The sequence below is a fragment of the Somniosus microcephalus genome, chromosome 5 (genome assembly GCF_052327205.1).
Source record: "Somniosus microcephalus isolate GS21.2 chromosome 5, FLI_Smic_1.0, whole genome shotgun sequence".
Taxonomy (NCBI): domain Eukaryota; kingdom Metazoa; phylum Chordata; class Chondrichthyes; order Squaliformes; family Somniosidae; genus Somniosus; species Somniosus microcephalus.
The window spans coordinates 124,681,767-124,703,935 of record NC_140991.1 but is presented as its reverse complement, the minus strand read 5'-3'; the positions used below and the strand labels follow the sequence as shown (position 1 = coordinate 124,703,935).

At 44.7% G+C, this 22,169-nt stretch overlaps 1 protein-coding gene across 1 annotated transcript in view; it reads left to right on the top strand.

The window, feature by feature from the left end:
* LOC147117295 (band 4.1-like protein 4B) overlaps window positions 1-22,169 on the top strand; it is a 165,474-nt gene that overhangs the window by 94,312 nt on the left and 48,993 nt on the right. The window contains exons 5-6 of the mRNA XM_085989358.1: window positions 3,829-3,871; window positions 4,080-4,158. Of these exons, the coding sequence (XP_085845484.1) occupies window positions 3,829-3,871; window positions 4,080-4,158 (122 nt within the window). The remainder of the gene's footprint in view (window positions 1-3,828; window positions 3,872-4,079; window positions 4,159-22,169) is intronic.

Here is a 22,169-nt window from a genome sequence, read left to right as displayed (position 1 = left end):
CTCCCTTCCCCCCCGCTCTCTTCCGCCCACCCGCTCCCTCTCTTCCCCCCACCCGCTCTCTCTCTTCCCCCCAGTCGCTCTCTCTCTACCCCCCAGTCGCTCTCTCTCTTCCCCCCCAGTCGCGCTCTCTCTCTCTCTTCTCCCCTCCGCCCCCCCCCCCCCCCCAGTCGCTCTCTCTCTCTCTCTCTCTCTCTTCCAACAACAACATGCCCTCGAAAAAGCCTCGGCACCGCCGGGCACTTCAGCTAGTCTATCTATCTATATATATAAATCGGTACTTCTGTCATTCTGTCTGTCATTCTGTCATTCTGTCTGTCATCGCGTGTGCGTCTGGCGGGCTATGCGCTCGAAAGTTACAGGGCGTACCTACGCGCGCGTTACCTCCAAAGAAAGCTTACGCTTCCGAGACGGTTTTAAGCGTATTTACGTTTTGGCCGGGCTAAAATCGCGCCCGCGGTATCCCAAAAACCTTCAACATTCCGCTCATTAGCATCTCATTATCCGCTCATTAGCGACAGAGTGACCTCGAGGTCGACCAATCGTACGGCAGCTTGCTGCCGCGTGCGGCCGGGCCCTCCTACGGTCGAGTGACGGGACGATTGACCAATCCTACGCTTTGGTGACCTGATGGTCGACCAATCGGTGCGTGTGTGGGCGGGCCTTATCGTTCTGAACCGAGGTGAGTAGCCGCCATCTTGCTTCCATTCTTTTTCCTGCTTTCTGCGTCTTTCTTTTCAAATACACATTTCCAGCAAAATAAAATTCAATTTATTAAATTCTTTTAAAATAAATCATTCATTTGTAAATATTTTATCTAACCTGAACATTCTTTTTCCTACCTTTGCCCGTTTTTTTCTTAGGCCTGAAAGCCTGGGCCTTTCTTGCCCAGCCAGGCCCGAGCTTGGTAACTGGGCTGCTGCTAAGCTCCTCACCGCCGCCCACCCCCGCCGTGTCACGTTACCCAGGGCAACGGCGTCAGCCATGAGGGTCAGGGTGCGCGCGCAGCAGGAGCAGGTGAGACGCGGCGTCTCTGTTCCGCGCTCGGCGGGGGGGGGTGGGGGCGGGGCTCGGCCGCCGGCCGTCTCTCAGAGCCGCAATCAGGTTCGGCGGGGGGGGTGGCGGGGCGGGGCTCGGCCGCCGGCCGTCTCTCAGAGCCGCAATCGGGTTCGGCGGGGGGGGGGGGCGGGCGGGGCTCGGCCGCCGGCCGTCTCTCAGAGCCGCAATCGGCCTCGGCCGGGGGGGGCGTGGCTCGGCCGCCGGCCGTCTCTCAGAGCCGCAATCGAGCTCGGCCGGGGGGGGCGGGGCTCGGAGAGCGGGGCTCTCAGCCGGGCCCCCCCCCCTCCCCCCCGCCCCCTTCCCCTTCCCCGCCCCCCCTTCCCCTTTCCGCCCCCCCGCCCCCCCTCCCTTCCCCCTCCCTTCCCCCGCCCCTTCCCCCCTCCCTTCCCCCCTGCCCCTTCCCCCCCTCCCTTTCCCCCCCTCCCTTCCCTTCCCCCCCGCTCTCTTCCCCCCACCCGCTCTCTCTCTTCCCCCACCCGCTCTCTTCCCCCCAGTCGCTCTCTCTCTTCCCCCCAGTCGCTCTCTCTCTTCCCCCCAGTCGCTCTCTCTCTACCCCCCAGTCGCTCTCTCTCTTCCCCCCCAGTTGCGCTCTCTCTCTCTCTTCTCCCCCCCCCCCCCCCCCCCCCAGTCGCTCTCTCTCTCTTCCAACAACAACATGCCCTTGAAAAAGCCTCGGCACCGCCGGGCACTTCAGCTAGTTATTTATAAATGATGTCTGAATGCGCTTCAATAGTGTGACATCACATCGATGGTAATTATATGCACATTTGTTTTGCATTTGCAGTGTATATGTGCAACTGTTAAAATATCAGTTGCTAAAAATGTTTGCCTTGCTACGCTGCGCAACCTACATTTTCTGTCCTGGCTACTTTGCTGTGTTCCCACCCTGTGTCTCCCCGGATTCGGTTTAGAAAATATGATCACCCTAAGCTAGGCTTCTGTCCAGGAGGATGATTCACAGTTCCGCAAGAAGCGTTTCCCATGCTATGGTTGCCTAGTTTGAGGATGTTTTGTTAGTGAGACTCCTTTGTGGTTTTCTTGGGTTTTTTAACAGGGCACATTTACAATCTCTGTGGCTAGAAGTTCAGCACAATCCAAAAGGGTCTAACTTTTAATGGGGTATTTGACAGTGATATTACCGTGGAAAAGCTGAAGTTTTCATCAGTTTTGCTGATTACCCTGATTATACTGGCGGGGTGGGTGGACAGCGCAGCCAGTGTCGGAGCAGTGAATGACTTGGGCCAGGGATTCCCAGGTGTTGGTGGGGATGTTGCACTTTTTCAAGGAGGCTTTGAGGGTGTCCTTCAATCGTTTCCTCTGCCCACCTGGGTTCTCTTGCCGTGTCGGAGCTCCAAGTAGAGCGCTTGTTTTGGCCCAAGACTGCACAAAGTGGAGGAGAAGCATTCGGGAAGGCGCCGAACATCTCGAGTCTCTTCGCCGGGAGCAAGCGGAAGCCAAGCGCAAACAGCAGAAGGTGCGCACGTCAACCCAAGCACACCACCCACCCGCCCCTTCAACCACCATCTGCCCCACCTGTGACAGAGACTGTAGGTCCCGCACTGGATTCATCAGTCACCTGAGAACTCATTTTTAATGTGGAAGCAAGTCATCCTCGGTTCCGAGGGACTGCCTAAGAAGAAGAGTGAATGACAGACTGCAACTTCAGGATTTCCGTGTTCGGATGCGCATGTGCTAAATTCTGAAGCTGTGGTCTGTTTCAAAGGGGGTTATCACCCACTGCAAATTCTGGGCCATTGTGATTGCAGCTTGTGCAGTAATTAGAAAGTCTACTGTAGTGCGACAAAGTTAGTCACCATTTACAGGTTGTAGTACCCAATTGAATAGTTCTTCCTTACCCCTATCACATCTGTAACAGATGCCACTAAAAAATCAGCATGGAGTGACTGATTGATTAAGCTGGGAAGGGTTGTAGGCATTAGTGCAGTGAGCTCCTAAATAATGTTATCTTGGAAAACCATCTTTGAAGAACTAATAATACTCTGGTTACCAATAACGCAGCATTGAAAAGACTTGATATACACACTATAAGCCATTTGATCTATTAACACCAAGATAGAGGATTCTTTGGATGGGGCATTCAGTATGAGCTTCTAAATCCTGCCTAGCTAAAAGTTAACATAGGAGACTCTCAAAAGATTTTTCCCCCCTGGAACAAGCATATAAAACATTGGTGTAAGATTTTCCAAATCTATTTATTGAGATTGAAGATGCTAATCAATCTGTGTGAGAAACATTCCAGGCTATCGTGTGTTATTTAGAGGTTGGGCAGGCTATTTGTAGAGACAGTTCACAATGAGTACTGAGTTTGAGGGACTGCCTGCTGTTCTTTCTAACACAGTAAAAAAAAAACAGATCTCATGGGAATTTTAAATAAATAACTTTGCTTAAAAAGTATCCCTGCTTTCAGAATTGTTGTTTAGTGCAAATGTTAGATACTTGGCTGAAGCATTATTTCAGAAAACATCCTCCCCTTATGGTCAGTGCTCTCACAATATAGCTCACCTCCCTTTAGGAAACCTGCTCAGTGTGTCTGTCTCCATTCTCAGTCCATCAGTACATTGAGATAGTCAGTTGTCCTTGACAGAGTTGGTCGTTAACATTAATCTTAGCGAAGGAATTTTTGTTGTTGATCCTAATTTAACTTAAGAGAAAACCTTTGGGGTTAGCATTAATTTTTAAAAAAAAGAACTGCATATATATACTGACTTGTGTTTGTGGTATTCATAGTAACTTGTCTTTTTATTTATACAGCACTGGTTAGACTATACAAAACCCATCAAGAAACAAGTGAAAAGTAAGTACATATGGTTAACTTGTCGCAGTGGGCTTCAAAGCACTGTGTTTAGTTTTTGTATTGATCCTTTTTTTTAGAATATAAACATTCTGTATTATCATTACATGATAAATCTTTTAAATATTTTGCAAGACAGTATTTGGTAAACCTGACTTAAAATCATTGTCTAATATGGGAAATAATTAATATATGAATCTACTTTTTCCAGTTGGGCCTCCTTACTGCTTACACTTCAGAATAAAATTCTATTCCTCTGAACCAAACAATCTTCGTGAAGAGTTTACAAGGTAGGAATATATGATACAGAAATGCTAATCACAGCGAGTAACTGCAAATTTTACCATCTTTCTAAATATTATATTTATTATGGGGATGTGAGCGACGCTGGCAAGGCCACATTTATTGCCCATCCATAGTTGCCGAGGGCATTAAAAGGCAACCATGTAGCATGAGACTGGAGTCAGGTGTGGCCACACCAGGTAAGGGTGGCAGGTTCCCTTTCTTGAAGGTCGTTAGTGATCCTGTTTGGGTTTTTACCACAATCCAGCAGCTTTCATGGTCACTTTAACTGGGGCCAGCTCACAAATTACTAGATTTAATTAATTCAATTAGCCAATTTGCCGTGGTGGTATTTGAACTCTCCACCTCTAGATTGCTGGTCCAGTACCACCACCATTAGGCTACCATACCCGTATTATATGACAAATAGACTGAGATTTTCATTTCTGGATGATTATGGATCCAGTAACAATATTTTCCACCTCCATACCGGTTACCCTTTTAATACTGAAATGAAACATGTTAATCTATCTGAAAATTCTCTCTTGCTCGCTTTTTCTGTGTCTCTCGCTTTCTCTTCATCTGTCGCTATGTGTCGCATTCACACTCTGTCCCCATCTGTCTCCGGTGCCCACCCCAGCACCTGTCCTGTCTGTCTTCGGTGCCCACCCCAGCACCCATTCTTTCTGTCTCTGGCACACGCCCCATCTGTCTCTGGCACCTGCCCTGGCAATTAAGAAAGCAAATGGTATGTTGACCTTTATTACAAGAGGATTTGAGTATAAGAGTAAAGACATCTTACTACAATTATATAGGGCCCTGGTGAGACCATACCTGGAATACAGTTTTGGTGGTCTTACCTAAGGAAGGATATATTTGCCATAGAGGGAGTGCAACAAAGGTTCACCAGACTGATTCCTGGGATGGGATGATTGTCCTATGAGGAGAGATTGAGTAGACTCAACCTATATTCTCTAGAGTTTAGAAGAATGAGAGGTGATCTCAATGAAACATACAAAATTCTTACAGGACTTGACAGGGTAGATGCAGGGAGGATGTTTCCCCTGGCTGGGACGTCTAGAACCAGGGGTCACAGTCTCAGAATAAGGGGTCGGCCATTTAGGACTGAGATGAGGAGAAATTGCTTCACCCAGAGGGTGGTGAATCTTTGGAATTCTCTACCCCAGAGGGCTGTGGAGGCTCAGTCATTGAGTATATTCAAGACAGAGATCAATAGATTTTTGAATATTAAGGGAATCGGGGGATATAGGGGTCGGGCAGGAAGGTGGAGATGAGGTAGAAGATCAGCCATGATCTTATTGAATGGTAGAGCAGGCTCGAGGGGCCAAATGGCCTACTCCTGCTCCTATTTCTTATGTTCCTATATTCTCTGACGTCCACCCCGATCTTTCTCTCTCATTCCCTTTCTTTTATTCTTGCTTTGTGTTTGTCTCTTTTTCTCATGTGTCTCTGTGCTTCTTTCACTCTCACTCTACCTTTCCCCCTTAACATCTGAGATGTAACATGGCTTTTGTTTTTACCCATAAAAGCACATTATCAAGTGGATCGCTAAATGGCTTGAATTTCACATTCACTAAAAAACAACCAGTCCAAATTAATATCTGTTATCAATTATAACCATTAAACAATCCCCAAAACTAATCAAATCCCTGAAAAGAAATGTCAAGATCTTTCAACCAGCCATGTTGGTTCCCCACCCGCTTCCGAGAATAAAATTTATAACCTAATGATCGTAATTTTTTTAAATCATGAAACTTACTCATAATCTTAATTTCCAATGCATTTCCTTCTTGGGGAGGAAGTAGCCTCAGTTACCTTTTGCTCCATTCCCAAATCTTGGATCCCTGAGTTGGGCACTAAATCCTGATATTTTAGTGCCCCTTTCTGACCTGCTGTCTTTTCTCAATTTCCCTCCCGCTTCCCACGTATGCATGGTCACTCTGTGCACACTGTGTTTCTCCTACTGGCATGGTGCATTTAGGACCCTGCCATGGCCTTAATCACAATCTTATCAAATGCACCAGCATAACATTTATATCCATTTTGGCTCTTTCATAATCTGTTGAGTACTGCCACCCCAACAGAGGAACAGAAGTAGAGCATTCAGCTCTTCAAGACTGTTCCGCCATTCAGTTAGTTCATGGCATATCTGTACCTTGGCTCTATTTACCTGCATTTGATCTATATCCCTTGATACCTTTACTGAACAAAAATCTATCAAACCCAGTCTTGAAAATTTCAATTGACCCACCATCCACAACCTTCTAGGGTAACGAGTTCCACATTTCTACTATCCTTTCTGTGGAAAAAGTACTTCCTGATTTCACTCCTAAATAGATTTTAGCAAGGCTTTTGAAAAGGTCCCACATGGCAGACTGGTCAGAAAAGTAGAAGCCCATGGGATCCAAGGGAAAGTGGCAAGTTGGATCCAAAATTGGCTCAGTGGCAGGAAGCAAAGGATAATGGTTGATGGGTGTTTTTGTGACTGGAAGGCTGTTTCCAGTGGGGTTCCGCAAAGCTCAGGGCTAGGTCCCTTGCTTTTTGTAGTATCAATGATTTAGACTTCAATGTAGGGGGCATGATTAAGAAGTTTGCGGATGATACAGCAATTGGCCGTGTGGTTGATGGTGAGGATGAAAGCTGTAGACTGCAGGAAGATATCAATGGACGGGTCAGGTGGGCAGAAAAGTGGCAAATGGAATTCAATCTGGAGAAGTGTGAGGCAATGCATTTGGGGAGGGCTAACTAGGCAAGGGAATACACAATAGATGGTAGGATACTGAGAAGTGCGGAGGAACAGAGCGACCTTGGAGTGCATAGACTAAGTGAGTGGGCAGTAACGTGGCAGATGGAGTATAATGTAGGGAAATGTGAGGTTATTCACTTTGGTAGGAAGAATAGAAAAACAGAATATTTTTTAAATGTCGAGAAACTTTCAAATGATGGTGTTCAGAGAGATTTGGGTGTCCTCGTGCAAGAAACACAGAAAGCTAGCATGCAGGTACAGCATGCAATAAGGAAGGCAAATGACATGTTAGCCTTTATTGCAAGGGGGTTGGAGTATAAGAGTAAGGAAGTCTTGCTATAATTGTACAGAGCCTTGGTGAGACCTCATCTGGAGTACTGTGCACAGTTTTGGTCTCCTTATCTAAGGAAGGATATACTTGCCTTGGAGCCAGTGCAACAAAGGTTCACTAGATTGATTCCTAGGATGAGAGGGCTGTCCTATGAGGAGAGATTGTGTAGAATGGCCCTATACTTTCTGGAGTTTAGAAGAATGAGAGGTGATCTCATTGAAACATACAAGATTCTGAAGGGGATTGACAGGGTAGATGCTGAGAGGTTGTTTCCCCTGGCTGGAGTGTCTAGAACTAGGGGGCAAAGTCTCAGGATAAGGGGTAGGCCATTTAAGACTGAGATGAGGAGGAATTTCTTCATTCAGAGGGCTGTGAATGCTGATTTGTTGAGTATATTCAAGGCTGAGATAGATAGATTTTTGGAGTCCAGGGGAATCGAGGGATATGGAGATCGGGCGGGAAAGTGGAGTTGAGGTCGATGATCAGCCATGATCTTATTGAATGGTGGATCAGGCTCGAGGGGCTGTATGGCCTACTCCTGCTCTTATTTCTTATGTTCTTATGCATGTCCACAGATCCCTGAAGGTAGCAGGACAAGTAGATAAGATGGTTAAGAAGGCATATGGGATACTTTCTTTTATTAGCCAAGGCATAGACTATAAGAGCAGGGAGGTTATGCTTGAACTGTATGAAACACTAGTTAGGCCACAGCTAGAGTACTGCATACAATTCTGGTCACCACATTACAGGAAAGATGTGATTGCACGAGAGAGGGTACAGAGGAGATTTACGAGGATGTTGCCAGGACTGGAGAATTTCAGCTATGAGGAAAGATTGGATAGGCTGGGGTTGTTTTCTTTGGAACATAGGAGGCTGAGGGGAGACTTGATTGAGGTGTATAAAATTATGATGGGCCTCGATAGAGTGGACAGGAAGGACCTATTTCCCTTAGAGAGGTCAATAACCAGGGGGCACAGATTTAAAGTAATTGGTAGAAGGATTAGAGGGGAGTTGAGGAAAATTATTTTCACCCAGAGAGTGGTGGGGGTCTGGAACTCACTGCCTGAATGGGTGGTAGAGGCAGAAGCCCTAATCACATTTTAAAAAGTACTTGGATATGTACTTGAAGTGCTGCAACCTACAAAGCTACGGACCAAGAGCTGGAAAGTGGGATGAGGCTGGAAAGCTCTTTTTCGGCTGGCACAGACATGATGGCACACTTCCTTCTGTACCATAAATTTCTATGATTCTATAAATGTCCTAGCTCTAATTTTAAGATTATGCCCCCTTTTCTGGATTCCCCCACCAGAGGAAATAGTTTTACTGTATCTATCCTATTGAATCACTTTATTATTTTAAAGACCTCAATTGGCTCACCCCTCAACCTACTAAACTCAAGGGAATACAAACTAAGTTTATGCAACCTGTCCTCATAATTTAACCCTATAAGCTCTGGTATCATTCTGGTGAATCTGCGCTGTACTCCTCCTAAGGCCAATATATCCTTTGAGGTGTGATGCCCAGAACTGAATGCAGTATTCCAGGTGGGGTCTGACTAAGGCTCTGTATATCTGAAGCATCACTTCCACCCCTTTGTATTCCAACCCTCCCATCTTATAATTAGTCGGTACTCACTTTGTGGTCCCAGCCCTGACCCTGATTGCTCATAGTTTGTAATTCCCGGAATGCTCAGGTTTCTCCATATCTGAGTGAGCCAGACTCCTCCCCTGCAGGGTGGTCACAGACCCCCCTATTTCTTTACCTTCTCCTGGGATCCAATCTCATTGAGTGCTCCCAAGCCCCAAACCCAGGGTCTCACAAACATCCATAACCCTTGAGCCTCAGAGTTATCTCCATGTGTTACACAGAAACAGAAGATAGGAGCAGGAGAAGGCCATTCGGCCCCTCGAGTCTGTTCCGTCATTTAATGAGATCATGGCTGATCATCCAAATTCAGTACCCTGTCCCTGCTTTCTCCGCATATCCCTTGATCCCTTTAGCCTTAAGAAATATATCTAACTCCTTCTTGAATATATTTAATGAATTGGCCTGAACTGCCTTCGGTGGTAGAGAATTCCACAGGTTCACCACTCTCTGGGTGAAGAAATTCCTCCTCATCTCTGTCCTAAATGGCTTACCCCTTATCCTTAGACTGTGACCCCTGGTTCTGGACTCCCCCACCATCGGGAACACCCTTCCTGCATCTAGTCTGTCTAGTCCTGTTAGAATTTTATAAGTTTCAATGAGATCCCCTCTCATTCTTCTAAACTCTAGCGAATATAAGCCTAATCGACCCACTCTCTCCTCCTACGTCATTCCTGCCATCCCAGGTATCAATCTGGTGAATCTTCGCTGCACTCCCTCCATGTCAAGAACATCCTTTCTCAGATAAGGTGACCAAAACTGTACACAATACTCAAGGTGTGGTCTCACCAAGGCCCTGTACAACTGCAGCAAGACATCCTTGCTCCTGTACTCGAATCCTCTCGCTATGAAGGCCAACATACCATTTGCCTTCTTAACCGCCTGCTGCACCTGCATGCTTACCTTCAGCGACTGGTGCACAAGGCACCCGGGTCTCGTTGCACTTCCCCTTTTCCCAATATATTGCCATTCAGATAATAATCTGTCTTCCTGTTTTTGCCACCGAAGTGGATAACCTCGCATTTATCCACATTATACTGCATCTGCCCAATCACCCAACCTGTCCAAATCATACTGGAGTTTCTCGGCATCTTCCTCACAGCACACACGCCCACCCAGCTTTGTGTCGTCTGCAAACTTGGAGATACTACATCTAGTTCCCTCGTCTAGATCATATATATATATTATATATTGTGAATAGCTGGGGTCCTAGCATCGATCCCTGCGGTACCCCACTAGTCACTGCCTGCCACTCGGATAAAGGCCCGTTTATTCCAGCTCTTTGCTTCCTGTCTGCCAACCTGTTCTCTATCCAAGTCAGTACGATACCCCCAATCCCATGTGCTTTAACTTTGCACGCTGATCTCTTATGCGGGACCTTAGCGAAAGCCTTCTGAAAGTCCAAATACACCACATCCACTGGTTCTCCTTTATCTATTCTACCAGTTACATCCTCAAAAAATTCCAGTAGATTAGTCAAGCATGATTTACCTTTTGTAAATCCATGTTGACTTTGTCCAATCCTGTCACTGTTTTCCAAGTGCTCTGCTATTACATCTTTTATAATGGACTCTAGCATTTTCCCCACTATTGATGTCAGGCTATAATTCCCAGTTTTCTCTCTACCACCTTTTTTAAATAGTGGGGTTACATTAGCTATCCTCCAATCCATGGGAACTGTTCCAGAGTCTATAGAATTTTGGAAGATGACCAGCAATGCATCTACTATTTCTAGGGCCACTTCCTTAAGTATCCTAGGATGTAGATTATCAGGCCCTGGGGATTTATCGGCCTTCAATCCCGTCATTTTCCCTAACACCATTTCCGTACAAATACTGACTTCATTCAATTCCTCCCTCTCATTAGACCCTATGTTCCCCGACATCTCTAGGAGGTTATTTGTGTCCTCCTTTGTGAAGACAGAACCAAAGTATGTATTTAATTGGGCTGCCATTTCTTTGTTCCCCATTATAAATTCCCCTGATTCTGACTGCAAGGGACCTACGCTTGACTTCACCAATCTTTTTCTCTTCACATATCTATAGAAGCTTTTACAGTCAGTTTTTATGTTCCCTGAAAGCTTACTCTCATAATCTATTTCCCCCCTCTTAATTAATCCCTTTGTCCTCCTTTGCTGAATCCTAAACTGCTCCCAATCCTCAGGTTTGCTGCTTTTTCTGGCCAAATTCTATGCCCTCTCCTTGGATCTTATGCTATCCCTAATTTCCCTTGTTAGCCATGGTTGAGTCACCTTTTTTGTTTTATTTTTATGCCAAACAGGGATGAACAAATTCTGTAGTTCATCCATGCGATCTTTAAATGTTTGCCATTGCCTATCTAACGTCAACCCTTTAAGTAACGTTACCCAATCCATCCTAGCCAACTCGCGCCTCATACCATCGTAGTTTCCTTTATTTAAATTCAGGACCCTAGCCTCTGAGTCAACTACTTCACTCTCCATCTTAATGAAGAATTCTATCATATTATGATCGCTCCTCCCCAAGGAGCCTCGCCCAACAAGATTGCTAATTAATCCTTTCTCATTACATAATACCCAGTCCAAGATGGCCTGATCTCTAGTTGGTTCCTTGACATATTGGTCCAGAAAACCATCCCGTATACACTCTAGGAATTCCTCTTCCACAGTATTGTTACTAAATTGGTATACAACTCCCTCTAACGTTTTCTGCCCAATGGTATTTCTCAGCTCTGCCCATACAGATTCCACATCATCAGAGCTAATATCCTTCCTTACTATTGTGTTAATCTCTTCTTTAACCAGCAATGTTACACTGCCTCCTTTTCCTTTTTGCCTGTCCTTCCTGAATATTGAATACCCCTGGATATTGAATTCCCAGCCTTGGTCACTCTGGAGCCATGTCTCCGTAATCCCAATTATATCATATCCGTTTACATCTATTTGTGCAGCGAATTCATCCACCTTCTTACGAATGCTCCTCGCATTAAGACACAAAGCCTTCAGACTTGTTTTTTTACCACTTTTAGTCCTTTTAGAATTGTTATTTACAGCCTTGATTTCTTTGCCTTCCACTTTTGCTTTTCTCCTTCCTATCTTTTGTTTCTATCCTTGCTTCCCTTTCCTCTGTCTCCTGGCACAGGTTCCCAACCCCCTGCCATTTTAGTTTAAACCCTCCCCAACAGCACTAACAAACACTCCCCCCAGGACATCAGTCCTGATCCCGCCCAGGTGCAAACCGTCCAGTTTGTACTGGTCCCACCTCCCCCAGAACCGGTTCCATGTCCCAGGAATTTGAATCCCTCCCCCTTGCACCATTCCTCTAACCACGTATTCATCTGAAATATCCTTCTATTTCTACTCTGACTAGCACGTGGCACTGGTAGCAATCCTGAGATTACTACCTTTTGAGGTCTTATTTTTTAATTTACCTCCTAACTCCCTATATTCAGCTTTTAGGACCTCATCCCATTTTTTACCTATATCGTTGGTACCTATATGCGCCATGACAAGTGGCTGTTCACCCTCCCCCTCCAGAATGCCCTGCAGCCGCCCCGAGACATCCTTGACCCTTGCACCAGAGAGGCAACATTTGCGGCCGCAGAAATGCCTATCTATTCCCCTTACAATAGTATCCCCATCACTAGCGCTCTCGTTCTTTTTCCTCCCGTCCTGTGCAGCAGGACCACCCATAGTGCCAGGAAGTTGGCTGCTGCTGCCTTCCCCCAATAAGCCATCTCCCTCAACAATATCCAAAGTGGACAAAAGGTCATCGACCTGAAACGTTAACTCTGTTTCTCTCTCCACCGATGCTGCCTGGCCTGCTGAGTTTTTCCAGCGTTTCTTGTTATTCCAAAGTGGTATATCTGTTTGAGAGGGGGATGGCCACAGGGGACCACTACCTGCCTGCGCCTACTACTCTGCCTGGCAGTCACCCATTCCCTTCCTGCCTGTGCAGCCTTTACCTGCGGTGTGACCAACTCATTCAACATGCTATCCGCAATGTCCTCAGCATCGCGAATGCTCCAGTATGTATCCATTCGCAGCTCCAGTACCGCAGTGTAGTCTGCCAGTAGCTGCAGCTGGTTACACTTCCCGCACACATGGTCGTCAGGGACACAGGAAGTGTCCCTGATTTCCCACATAGTGCAGGAGGAGCATGCCACGGGGCCGAGCTGTGCTATCATGACTTACCCTTTAATTAATTCAAATTAAATTAAATTAAATCAATACCACCAATTACACTACAATTAAATGATATACTCAAGGGCCCTTGTTTACTAGCACTCCCAGCTACACAACAAAGGCCTTACATACTATAACCACAAAAATTAAGACCTTCTAAACTTTATAAACTATTAACCTTAACTGTCAAACTATAGAGTAGTATAAATACTCACCTGGCCGTACTCACCCAATCAGCTGCTTCCTCTTGCCCGCGTTACTTTTTGAATCGTGACGTGGCTCTGGAACACTGCCGCTGGTCTGTGAGATTGGCAAGTCTCTGAAAAAACCCGCGAAACTGAGTATAAATACTCACCGGCTTCTCCCGACACTGGATCTCTGAAAAAAGCCCGCAAAAGTGAGTATAAGTACTCTCTGGCTTTTCCCGACACTGGACCTCTGGGGAAAAAAAGCCTGTGAAAATGAGTACTCACCGGCTTCTCCCGATACTGGGCCTCATATGTGCAATCCCCAGTTTTCTTGTTCTGTCGCCTCCTTCCTTTATACCTTTTCCCAACCCCGCCCCCTCTACACTTCCTACCACTTTCTCATCTGCACTTTTTCCAGTAACTTCTGGATAGTCTCATTGCCCCCGCTCCCTCCTCCCACCCCAGACCCTAACCTGGACACTTATTTCTGACGGTGCATGTTGGATAACATCTTATGTGTTCTAGGTTTTAAACAAGTAAAAGATATAAATTGAATACATTAATAAAAGGTGATGTTTGAGAGCTGTAGAAAGACATTGCAAGACCTACAGCTGTGAGAGGCGACACTGAACAAGCAAAAGGGAGACAAATAGACATAAATGCCGGAGGCCTCTAATAAAATTGATTGAGAGCCATACAGAAAGGGAGAATGCAATGGACCATGAAGGGCAGGGATAGCAACACAAGAGTAAGTGAGCAGGGAAAGAAACAAGACCATTAGTTTCAAGAAGAGAAATAGATTTGTTTTTGTTATTCTCCTAGAGCAATGATGCATTTTTCTACTTGTTAAGGTGCAACTGTGTTTAACCTAACTTGTCCCCATAAAACTTCAAAGTCGAATTGCCTCAGGCGCTGAGCTCAATTGGAAGCCAATTACAGCTATTGAGGGAAGTTTACAAATTGGCAGGTAGTTGGAAATTCACACTTCCAGAAGAAGCCAGCATGAAATGACAGCCTTTCTTTTTTGTTTTTTATCCTTTGACAATCATAATTGTGATGGACTCAAAAGTTTTATATTGATGATTACTTTTTTTTAAACATTTTGATTTCAAAGTACTTTTAACTTCTATTTTGGTGGAGTATCTGTTGTGAACTAAAATGCTTGCCTGTTTGCCACTCGGGTCAGTTGTAATACTGGCCAGGTGCACAGTAAACCTCTCTGCTCTGCCTCCACAATATGCATTTACCCAATCCAAGAAGAACTGCCTGTGCCAGAGCAATCGCACCCTTTTGCATACCAGCTGTGCTTGTGACCTCTGAATGAGGTGGCCAATGGGTGATAGCTATTGATGTAAAAAGACTACTGAGCGCTTGGTTTGAGTATAAAACAAGGCTTTAATCAACTGTTTCAAAATCATGAGATTTCTAGTTACAATCACTAGTTCCTGGTTACAGAAACATCCTGAGCAAGCTGGGCCCACGCCCGAGTATTTATACTCCTTGGACGGCGCCCCCAGCTGGCTGCCCAGTGTTACTTCATGAGTCATGATAAGATTCATGACAGCTAGTATTATGGGCCTTTAACTGGATCAAGACATCTTCAAACATTGTTAGGACCCCTGACAGTGGACTTGTCAATCAGGGCCAGATATGAAATTGAGTACCAAACTTCAAGCAAGCCTACTTGATCTCCTTGCAAGGTGTCCTTACCCAACCTGACCTATAACTTACAAAACAGTGAAAGTTTTTAAATAGAGCTATATCCTGCCATAGTTTCAACAGAATTTTAGTCCATTGGACGTGAGTCTCACTATGTTTAGATTGGTTATAGAAAGAGCATGTTGAATGCATGTATTGACTATCACCCTTTTCCTGATCAGACTTTGTGTTGTCTTAGTTAGAAATATTCTGATAAATGTTACCAATGATTTAACAGTGTTATGAAAATTCTATGAGCATGATGTTAGCAGTATTTGATCATTTAATTGTACTTTTTCCACAATATGCCTCAATTTTTACACTTATTTTTGAATGAATTATAGAACTGCATGAACTTGCATGTAGGTTTGTTTTCACATCCCAATTATTTGTACACAAGACAGCTTCACTATATGTTAAGCCATTTTACATGAAGTAAAATATTAAATAGAAGGTGCAAGGCAGCACTCAGTCTGTTTTTCAGTAAACCAGAGTGATGCTGACCACATAACTCACAATCAAGAGTGTGTTAATATGTAAACATATACAAAATATATTTAGTAATATTTTCCAAGTTCTGTTGTGAGCTTCCCTGATAACTGTGCATAGGTCCACTGTGTGGTGTCAGACTACCTGTGCTAAATCACGTTCTGGATTACCCAGGAGTCTATTCACCTCATCATGGCAAGATTAAAGCCATTTTGTTTGGCTACCACTGGAAAATTTACGCTTCAGGTGTCGATTCCAACTCCCTCACTTACTCACCAGACTGAACCCAAGGATTTGCAACCTTGGTGTTCTGTTCAACCCTCATCATCTGGGCTTCAAACCCACATGTGGTTCATAGAAACATAGAAAAATAGGAGCAGGAGTTCGCCCTTCGATATGATCATGGCTGATCCTCTATATCAATACCATATTCCCGCTCTCTCCCCATACCCCTTGATGTCTTTTGTGTCTAGAAATCTATCTATCATCTCCTTAAATATATTCAGTGACTTGGCCTCCATAGCCTTCTGTGGTAGATAATTCCACAGGTTCGCCACCCTCTGAGTGAAGAAATTTCTCCTCATCTCAGTCCTAAATGTCCTACCCTGTATTCTGAGACTGTGACCCCTCGTTCTCGACCCTCCAGCCAGGGAAAACATCCTCCCTGCATCCAGTCTGTCTAGCCGTGTCAGAATTTTATACGTTTCAATGAGATCCCCTCTCATTCATCTAAACTCTAGTGAATACAGGCCTAGTCGACCCAATCTCTCCTCATACGACAGTCCTGCCAAGATTAAAGCCATTTTGTTTGGCTACCACTAGGAAATTTACACTTCAGGTGCCGATTCTAACTCCCTCACTTACTCACCAGACTGAACCCAAGGATTTGCAACCTTGGTGTTCTGTTCAACCCTCATCATCTGGGCTTCAAACCCACATGTGGTTCATCGCTAAGACCACTCACATCTACTTAGGAACATTGCTTGCCTATGTCCTTAACTCGCGCCACTGCCACTGAAATCTTCATTCATGTCTTGGTTGCCTCAGGCTGGATTTTTTCAATGCCAGACTCCTCAGCTCCACCCTGCAGAAACTCCAATTCACGCAGACCTCTGCGACCTGCATCCTATTCTGCATTAAGTCCCATACATTAATTACTCTTGAATTCATTAACCCTCTCTGACCCCTAGTGCATTAACCTTAAAAATCCAGTCTTCACCTTCAGTTCCCTTTTTGTGGTCTTTCCATATGAACAGGAGTAGGCCATTTAGCCCCTCAAGCCTGTTCCGCCATTCAGTGAAATCATGGCTGATCTGTGACCTAACTCCATATACCTGCCTTTGCCCCTTAATATCTTGGTTAACAGAAATCTATCAATCTCAGATTTAAAATTAACAATTGACCTAGCATCAACTACCATTTGCAGAAGAGTGTTCCAAACTTGTACCACCGTTTGCGTATAGAAGTGTTTCCTAACTTCATTCCTGAAAGGCCTGACTCTAATTTTTAGGCTACGTCCACTAATCCTAGATTGAGAGATATGGTGAAAAGTGGGTCAGTGGGCTTTATATCTGAAATAGAGACAGGCCTGCTTGGACCAGTGTGTGCTTTTTCTGCTCCTTTAGTTAGTGACTGTAGAGGTGGATTGTGATGCACATTAATGCAGGAAACATGAAGGACAAGTATACTGCAATTATATAGGACCCTGGTGAGACCACACCTGGAGTATTGTGTACAGTTTTGGTCTCCTTAACTAAGGAAGGATATACTTGCCATAGAGGGAGTGCAACGAAAGTTCACCAGACTGGTTCCTGGGATGGGGGGGATTGAGTAGACTAGGCCTATATTCTCTAGAGTTTAGAAGAATGAGAGGTGATCTTATTGAAACATACAAAATTCTTACAGGGCTTGACAGGGTAGATGCAGGGAGGATGTTTCCCCTGGCTGGGGAGTCCAGAACCAGGGGTCACAGTCTCAGAATAAGGGACTGGCCATTTAGGACTGAGATGAGGAGAAATCTCTTCACTCAGAGGGCGGTAAATATTTGGAATTCTCTACCCCAGAGGGCTGTGGAGGCTCAGTTGTTGAGTATATTCAAACCAGAGATCGATAGATTTTTGAATATTAAGGGAATCAAGGGATATGGAGATAGTGCAGGAAAGTGGAGATGAGGTAGAAGATCAGCCATGATCTTATTGAATGGCGGAGCAGGCTTGAAGGGCCAAAATGGCCTACTCTTGCTCCTATTTCTTATGGTCTTATGTAAACATGGGTTCCTTTAGAGGCCAAGGTAGGAGAAATTATAATGGGGAATAAGGAAATGACAGAGACGTTAAACAATATTTTGTATCTGTCTTCACAGTAGAAGACACAAAAAACACCAGAAATAGTGGGGAACCAATGGTCTAATGGGAATGAGGAACTTAAAGTAATTAATATTAGTAAAGAAAAAGTATTGGGGAAATTATTGGGACTAAAAGCCAACAAATCCCTTGGACTTGAAGCCTACATCCTAGGGTTCTAAAAGAGGTGGCTGCAGAGATAGTGGATGCATTGGTTGTGATCTTCCAAAATTTCCTAGACTCTGGAACGGTCCCAGTGAATTGGAAGGTAGCAAATGTAACCCCGCTATTCAAGAAAGGAGAGAGAGAGAAAATGGGGAACTGCAGGCCAGTTAGCCTAACATCACTTGTCGGAAAATGCTGGAATCCATTATTAAGGAAATGGTAACCGGGCACTAAGAAAATCATAATATGATTAGGCAGAGTCAACATAGTTTTATGAACAGGTAATCGTGTTTGACAAATCTAAGAGTTTTTTGAGGATGTAATTAGCAGGGTAGATAACGGGGAACCAGTGGATGTAGTATATTTGGATTTTCAAAAGGCATTCGATAAGGTTCCACACGAAAGGTTGCTGCGCAAGATAAGGGATCATGGGGTTGGGGGTAATATATTAGCATGAATGAATAGAGGATTGGTTAAAGGACAGAAAACAGGATTGGTTAAAGGACAGAAAACAGAGTAAGAGTAAACGGGTCATTTTCAGGTTGGCAGGCTGTAACTAGTGGGGTGCCGTAAGGATCAGTGCTTGGCTTCAGCTATTTGCAATCTATTTTAATGACTTGGGTGAAGGGACCAAGTGTAATGTATCCAAGATACCAAGCTAAGTGGGAAAGTAAGCTGTGAAGAGGACACAAAGAGCCTGCAAAGGGATATAGACAGGCTAAGTGAGTGGGCAATAAGGTGGCAAATGGAGTATAATGTGGGGAAATGCGAGGTTATTCACTTTAGTAGGAAGAATAGGAAAATAGTTTCTCACCATTTAAAAAAGTCTATTAAATGTTGGTGTTCAGAGGGATTTGGGTGTCCTTGTACACGAAACACAGAGAGTTAGCATGCAGGTACAGCAAGCAATTAGGAAGGCAAATAGTATGTTGGCCTTTATTGCATGGGGGTTGGAGTGCAAGAGTAAGGAAGTCTTGCTGCAATTGTACAGGACTTTGGTGAGACCATGCCTGGAGTACTGTGCACAGTTTCGGTCTCCTTACCTATGTTAGGATATACTTGCCTTGGAGGTGGTGCAACGAAGATTTGCTAGAATGATTCCTGGGATGAGGGGACTGTCCTACGATGAGTGATTGTGTAGAATGAGCCTATACTCTCTGGAGTTTAGAAGAATGAGAGGTGATCTCATTGAAACATACAAGATTCTGAAGGGGGTTGACAGGGTAGATGCTCGGATGGCTGTTTCCCCTGGTTGGAGAGTCTAGACCTAGGGGGCATAGTCTCAGGATAAGGGGTTAGCCATTTAAGACTGAGATGAGAAGAAATTTCTTCATTCGGAGGGTTGTGAATCTTTGGAATTCTCTACTCTTGAGGGCTGTGGATGCTCAGTCATTGAATCATAGAATGATAGAAATTTACGGCACAGAGTGAGGCCATTCGGCCCACTGTGTCTGTGCCGGCCGGAAAAGAGCTATCCAGCCTAATCCCACTTTCCAGCTCTTGGTCTGTAGCCTTGTAAGTTACAGCACTTCAAGTGCATATCCAAGTACTTTTTAAATGTGATGAAGCTGAGAACGATAGATATTCAAGGCTGAGAGTGATAGACTTTTTGACTCTAAAGAATATGGGGATTGGGCGGGAAAGTGGATTGAGGTCAAAGATCAGCCATGATCTTACTGAATGGTGGAGCAGGCTCGAGGGACCATATGGCCTACTCCTGCTCCTAATTCTTATGTTCTTATGTACCTTTTCAGTTTCCCTTAATATCTTGAAAACTTCAATCAAATCACCCCTTAATCTTCTAAATTCCAGGGAATACAACCCTAGTTTGTGTAATTTCTCTGTGTAATTTATCTCTTGGAGTCCAGGTATCATTAAAATAAATCTATGCTGTGCTCCCATCAAAGCCAATATATCCTTCCTAAGGTGTGGTGCCCAGAATTGAACAATGTACTCCGGGCTTTGTAGAGCTGCAGCATGACTTCTACCTCCTTGTATTCTAGTCCTCTAGATAAGAACATAAGAAATAGGAGCAGGAGTCGGCCATTCGGCCCCTCGAGCCCGCTCCGCCATTCAATAAGATCATGGCTGATCTGATCTTGGCCTCAACTCCACTTCCCTGCCCGCTCCCCATAACTCTTGATTCCCCTGTTTTTCAAAATCTGTCTATCTCTGCCTTGAATATATTCAATGTCTTGGCCTCCACAGCTCTCTGGGTAGAGAATTCCAAAGATTCACGACCCTCAGAGAAGAAATTCCTCCTCATCTCCGTTTTAAATGGGCGACCCCTTATTCTGAAACTATACCCCCTAGTTCTAGATTCCCCCACGAGGGGAAACATCCTCCCTGTATCTACCCTGTCAAGCCCCCCTCAGAATCTTATATGTTTCAATAAGATCACCTCTCATTCTTCTAAACTCCACTGAGTATAGGCCCAACCTGCTCAACCTTTCCTCATAAGACAACCCCTTCAACTCAGGAATCAACCTAGTGAACCTTCTCTGAACTGCCTCCAATGCAAGTATACCCTTCCTTAAATAAGGAGACCAAAACTGTACGCAGTACTCCAGGTGTGGTCTCACCAACACCCTGTACAGTTGTAGCAAGACTTCCCTACTTTTATATTCCATACCCCTTGCAAAAAAAAGGCCAATATTCCAGTTGCCTTTTTAATTACTTGCTGCACCTGCATGCTAACTTTTTGTATTTCATGTACGAGGACACCCAGATCCCTCTGTACCACAGCATCCTGTAGTCTCTCTCCATTTAAATAATAATTTGCTTTTTTATTCTTCCTATCAAAGTGGATAACCTCGCATTTTCCCACATTATACAGGTTGAGCATCCCAAACCCGGAGTTCCGGAATCCGGACTCCGGGATGATTGGTGGCAGGGGTCCGGAATTCGTAAAATGTTCCCAAATCTGGACACCCTGAGGGAGGCTTACCAAAAACCGGAACCTGGGCCCAGGCATTTCCAGACTCGGCACGTGTTTCTGATGTCCGAATTCCGGAAATATCGCAACCTGGGCTCGGGCGTTTCCGGACTTCGGACATCAAAAACACGTTCCAAAGTCTGGAAAAACCCGAAAACCGGTTGGCCTCGGTCCCGAGGTTGCCGGATTCAGGAGGTTCTACCTGTACTCCATCTGCCACATTTTTGCCTACTCACTTAACCCATCTATATCCCTTTGCAGATTCTTTGTGTGCTCCTCACAACCTGCTTTCCCACCTATCTTTGTATGATCAGCAAATTTGGCAACAGTACACTCAGTCCCTTCATCCAAGTCATTAATATAGATTGTGAATAGTTGAGGCCCCAGCACTGATCCCTGTGTCACCCCACTAATTAGTTTGCCAACCTGAAAATGACTCATTTATTCCGACTTTCTGTTTTCTGTCATAGCCAATCCTCTATCCAGTCTAATATATTACCCCCAGCCCCGTGAGCTCTTATCTTGTGCAGTAACCTTTTATGCGGCACCTTATCAAATGCCTTCTGGAAATCCAAATACACAACATCTACTGGTTCCCCTTTATCCACCCTGCTCGTTACACCCTCAAAGAACTCTAGTAAATTTGTCAAACATGATTTCCCTTTCATACAATTAAGCAGAGTCAACATGGTTTTATGATTTTCTAAATGTCCTGCTATTACTTCCTTAATAATGGATTCCAGCATTTTCCCAGTGACAGATGTTAGGCTAACTGGTCTATAGTTTCCTGCTTTCTGTCTCCCTCCTTTCTTGAATAGGGGAGTTACATTTCCATTTTTCCAACCTGCTGGGACCTCTCCAGAATCCAGGGAATTTTGGTAGATTACAACCAACGCATCCACTATCTCTGCAGCCACTTCTTTTAAAACCCTAGGATGCAGGCCATCAGGTCCAGGGGACTTGTCGGCCTTTAGCCCCATTAGTTTGCCTAGTACTTTTTCTCTAGTGATAGTGATTGTTTAAAGTTCCTCCCTCCCTATAGCCCCATTAGATATAAAGGCCAGCATTCCATTAACCTTTTTGATTATTTTTTGAACTATTCTATGGTCTATGTACATGGACCACTAAGTCTATTTAGACCTCCACTGCTTGTAGCTTTTCACCATTTAGAAAGTATCCTGATCTATCCTTTTTAGGTCCAAAGTGAATGACCTCACACTTGCCTATGTTGAGATCCATTTGCCACAGTTTTGCTTATTCACTTAATCAATGAATATCTCTTTGTAATTTGATGCTTC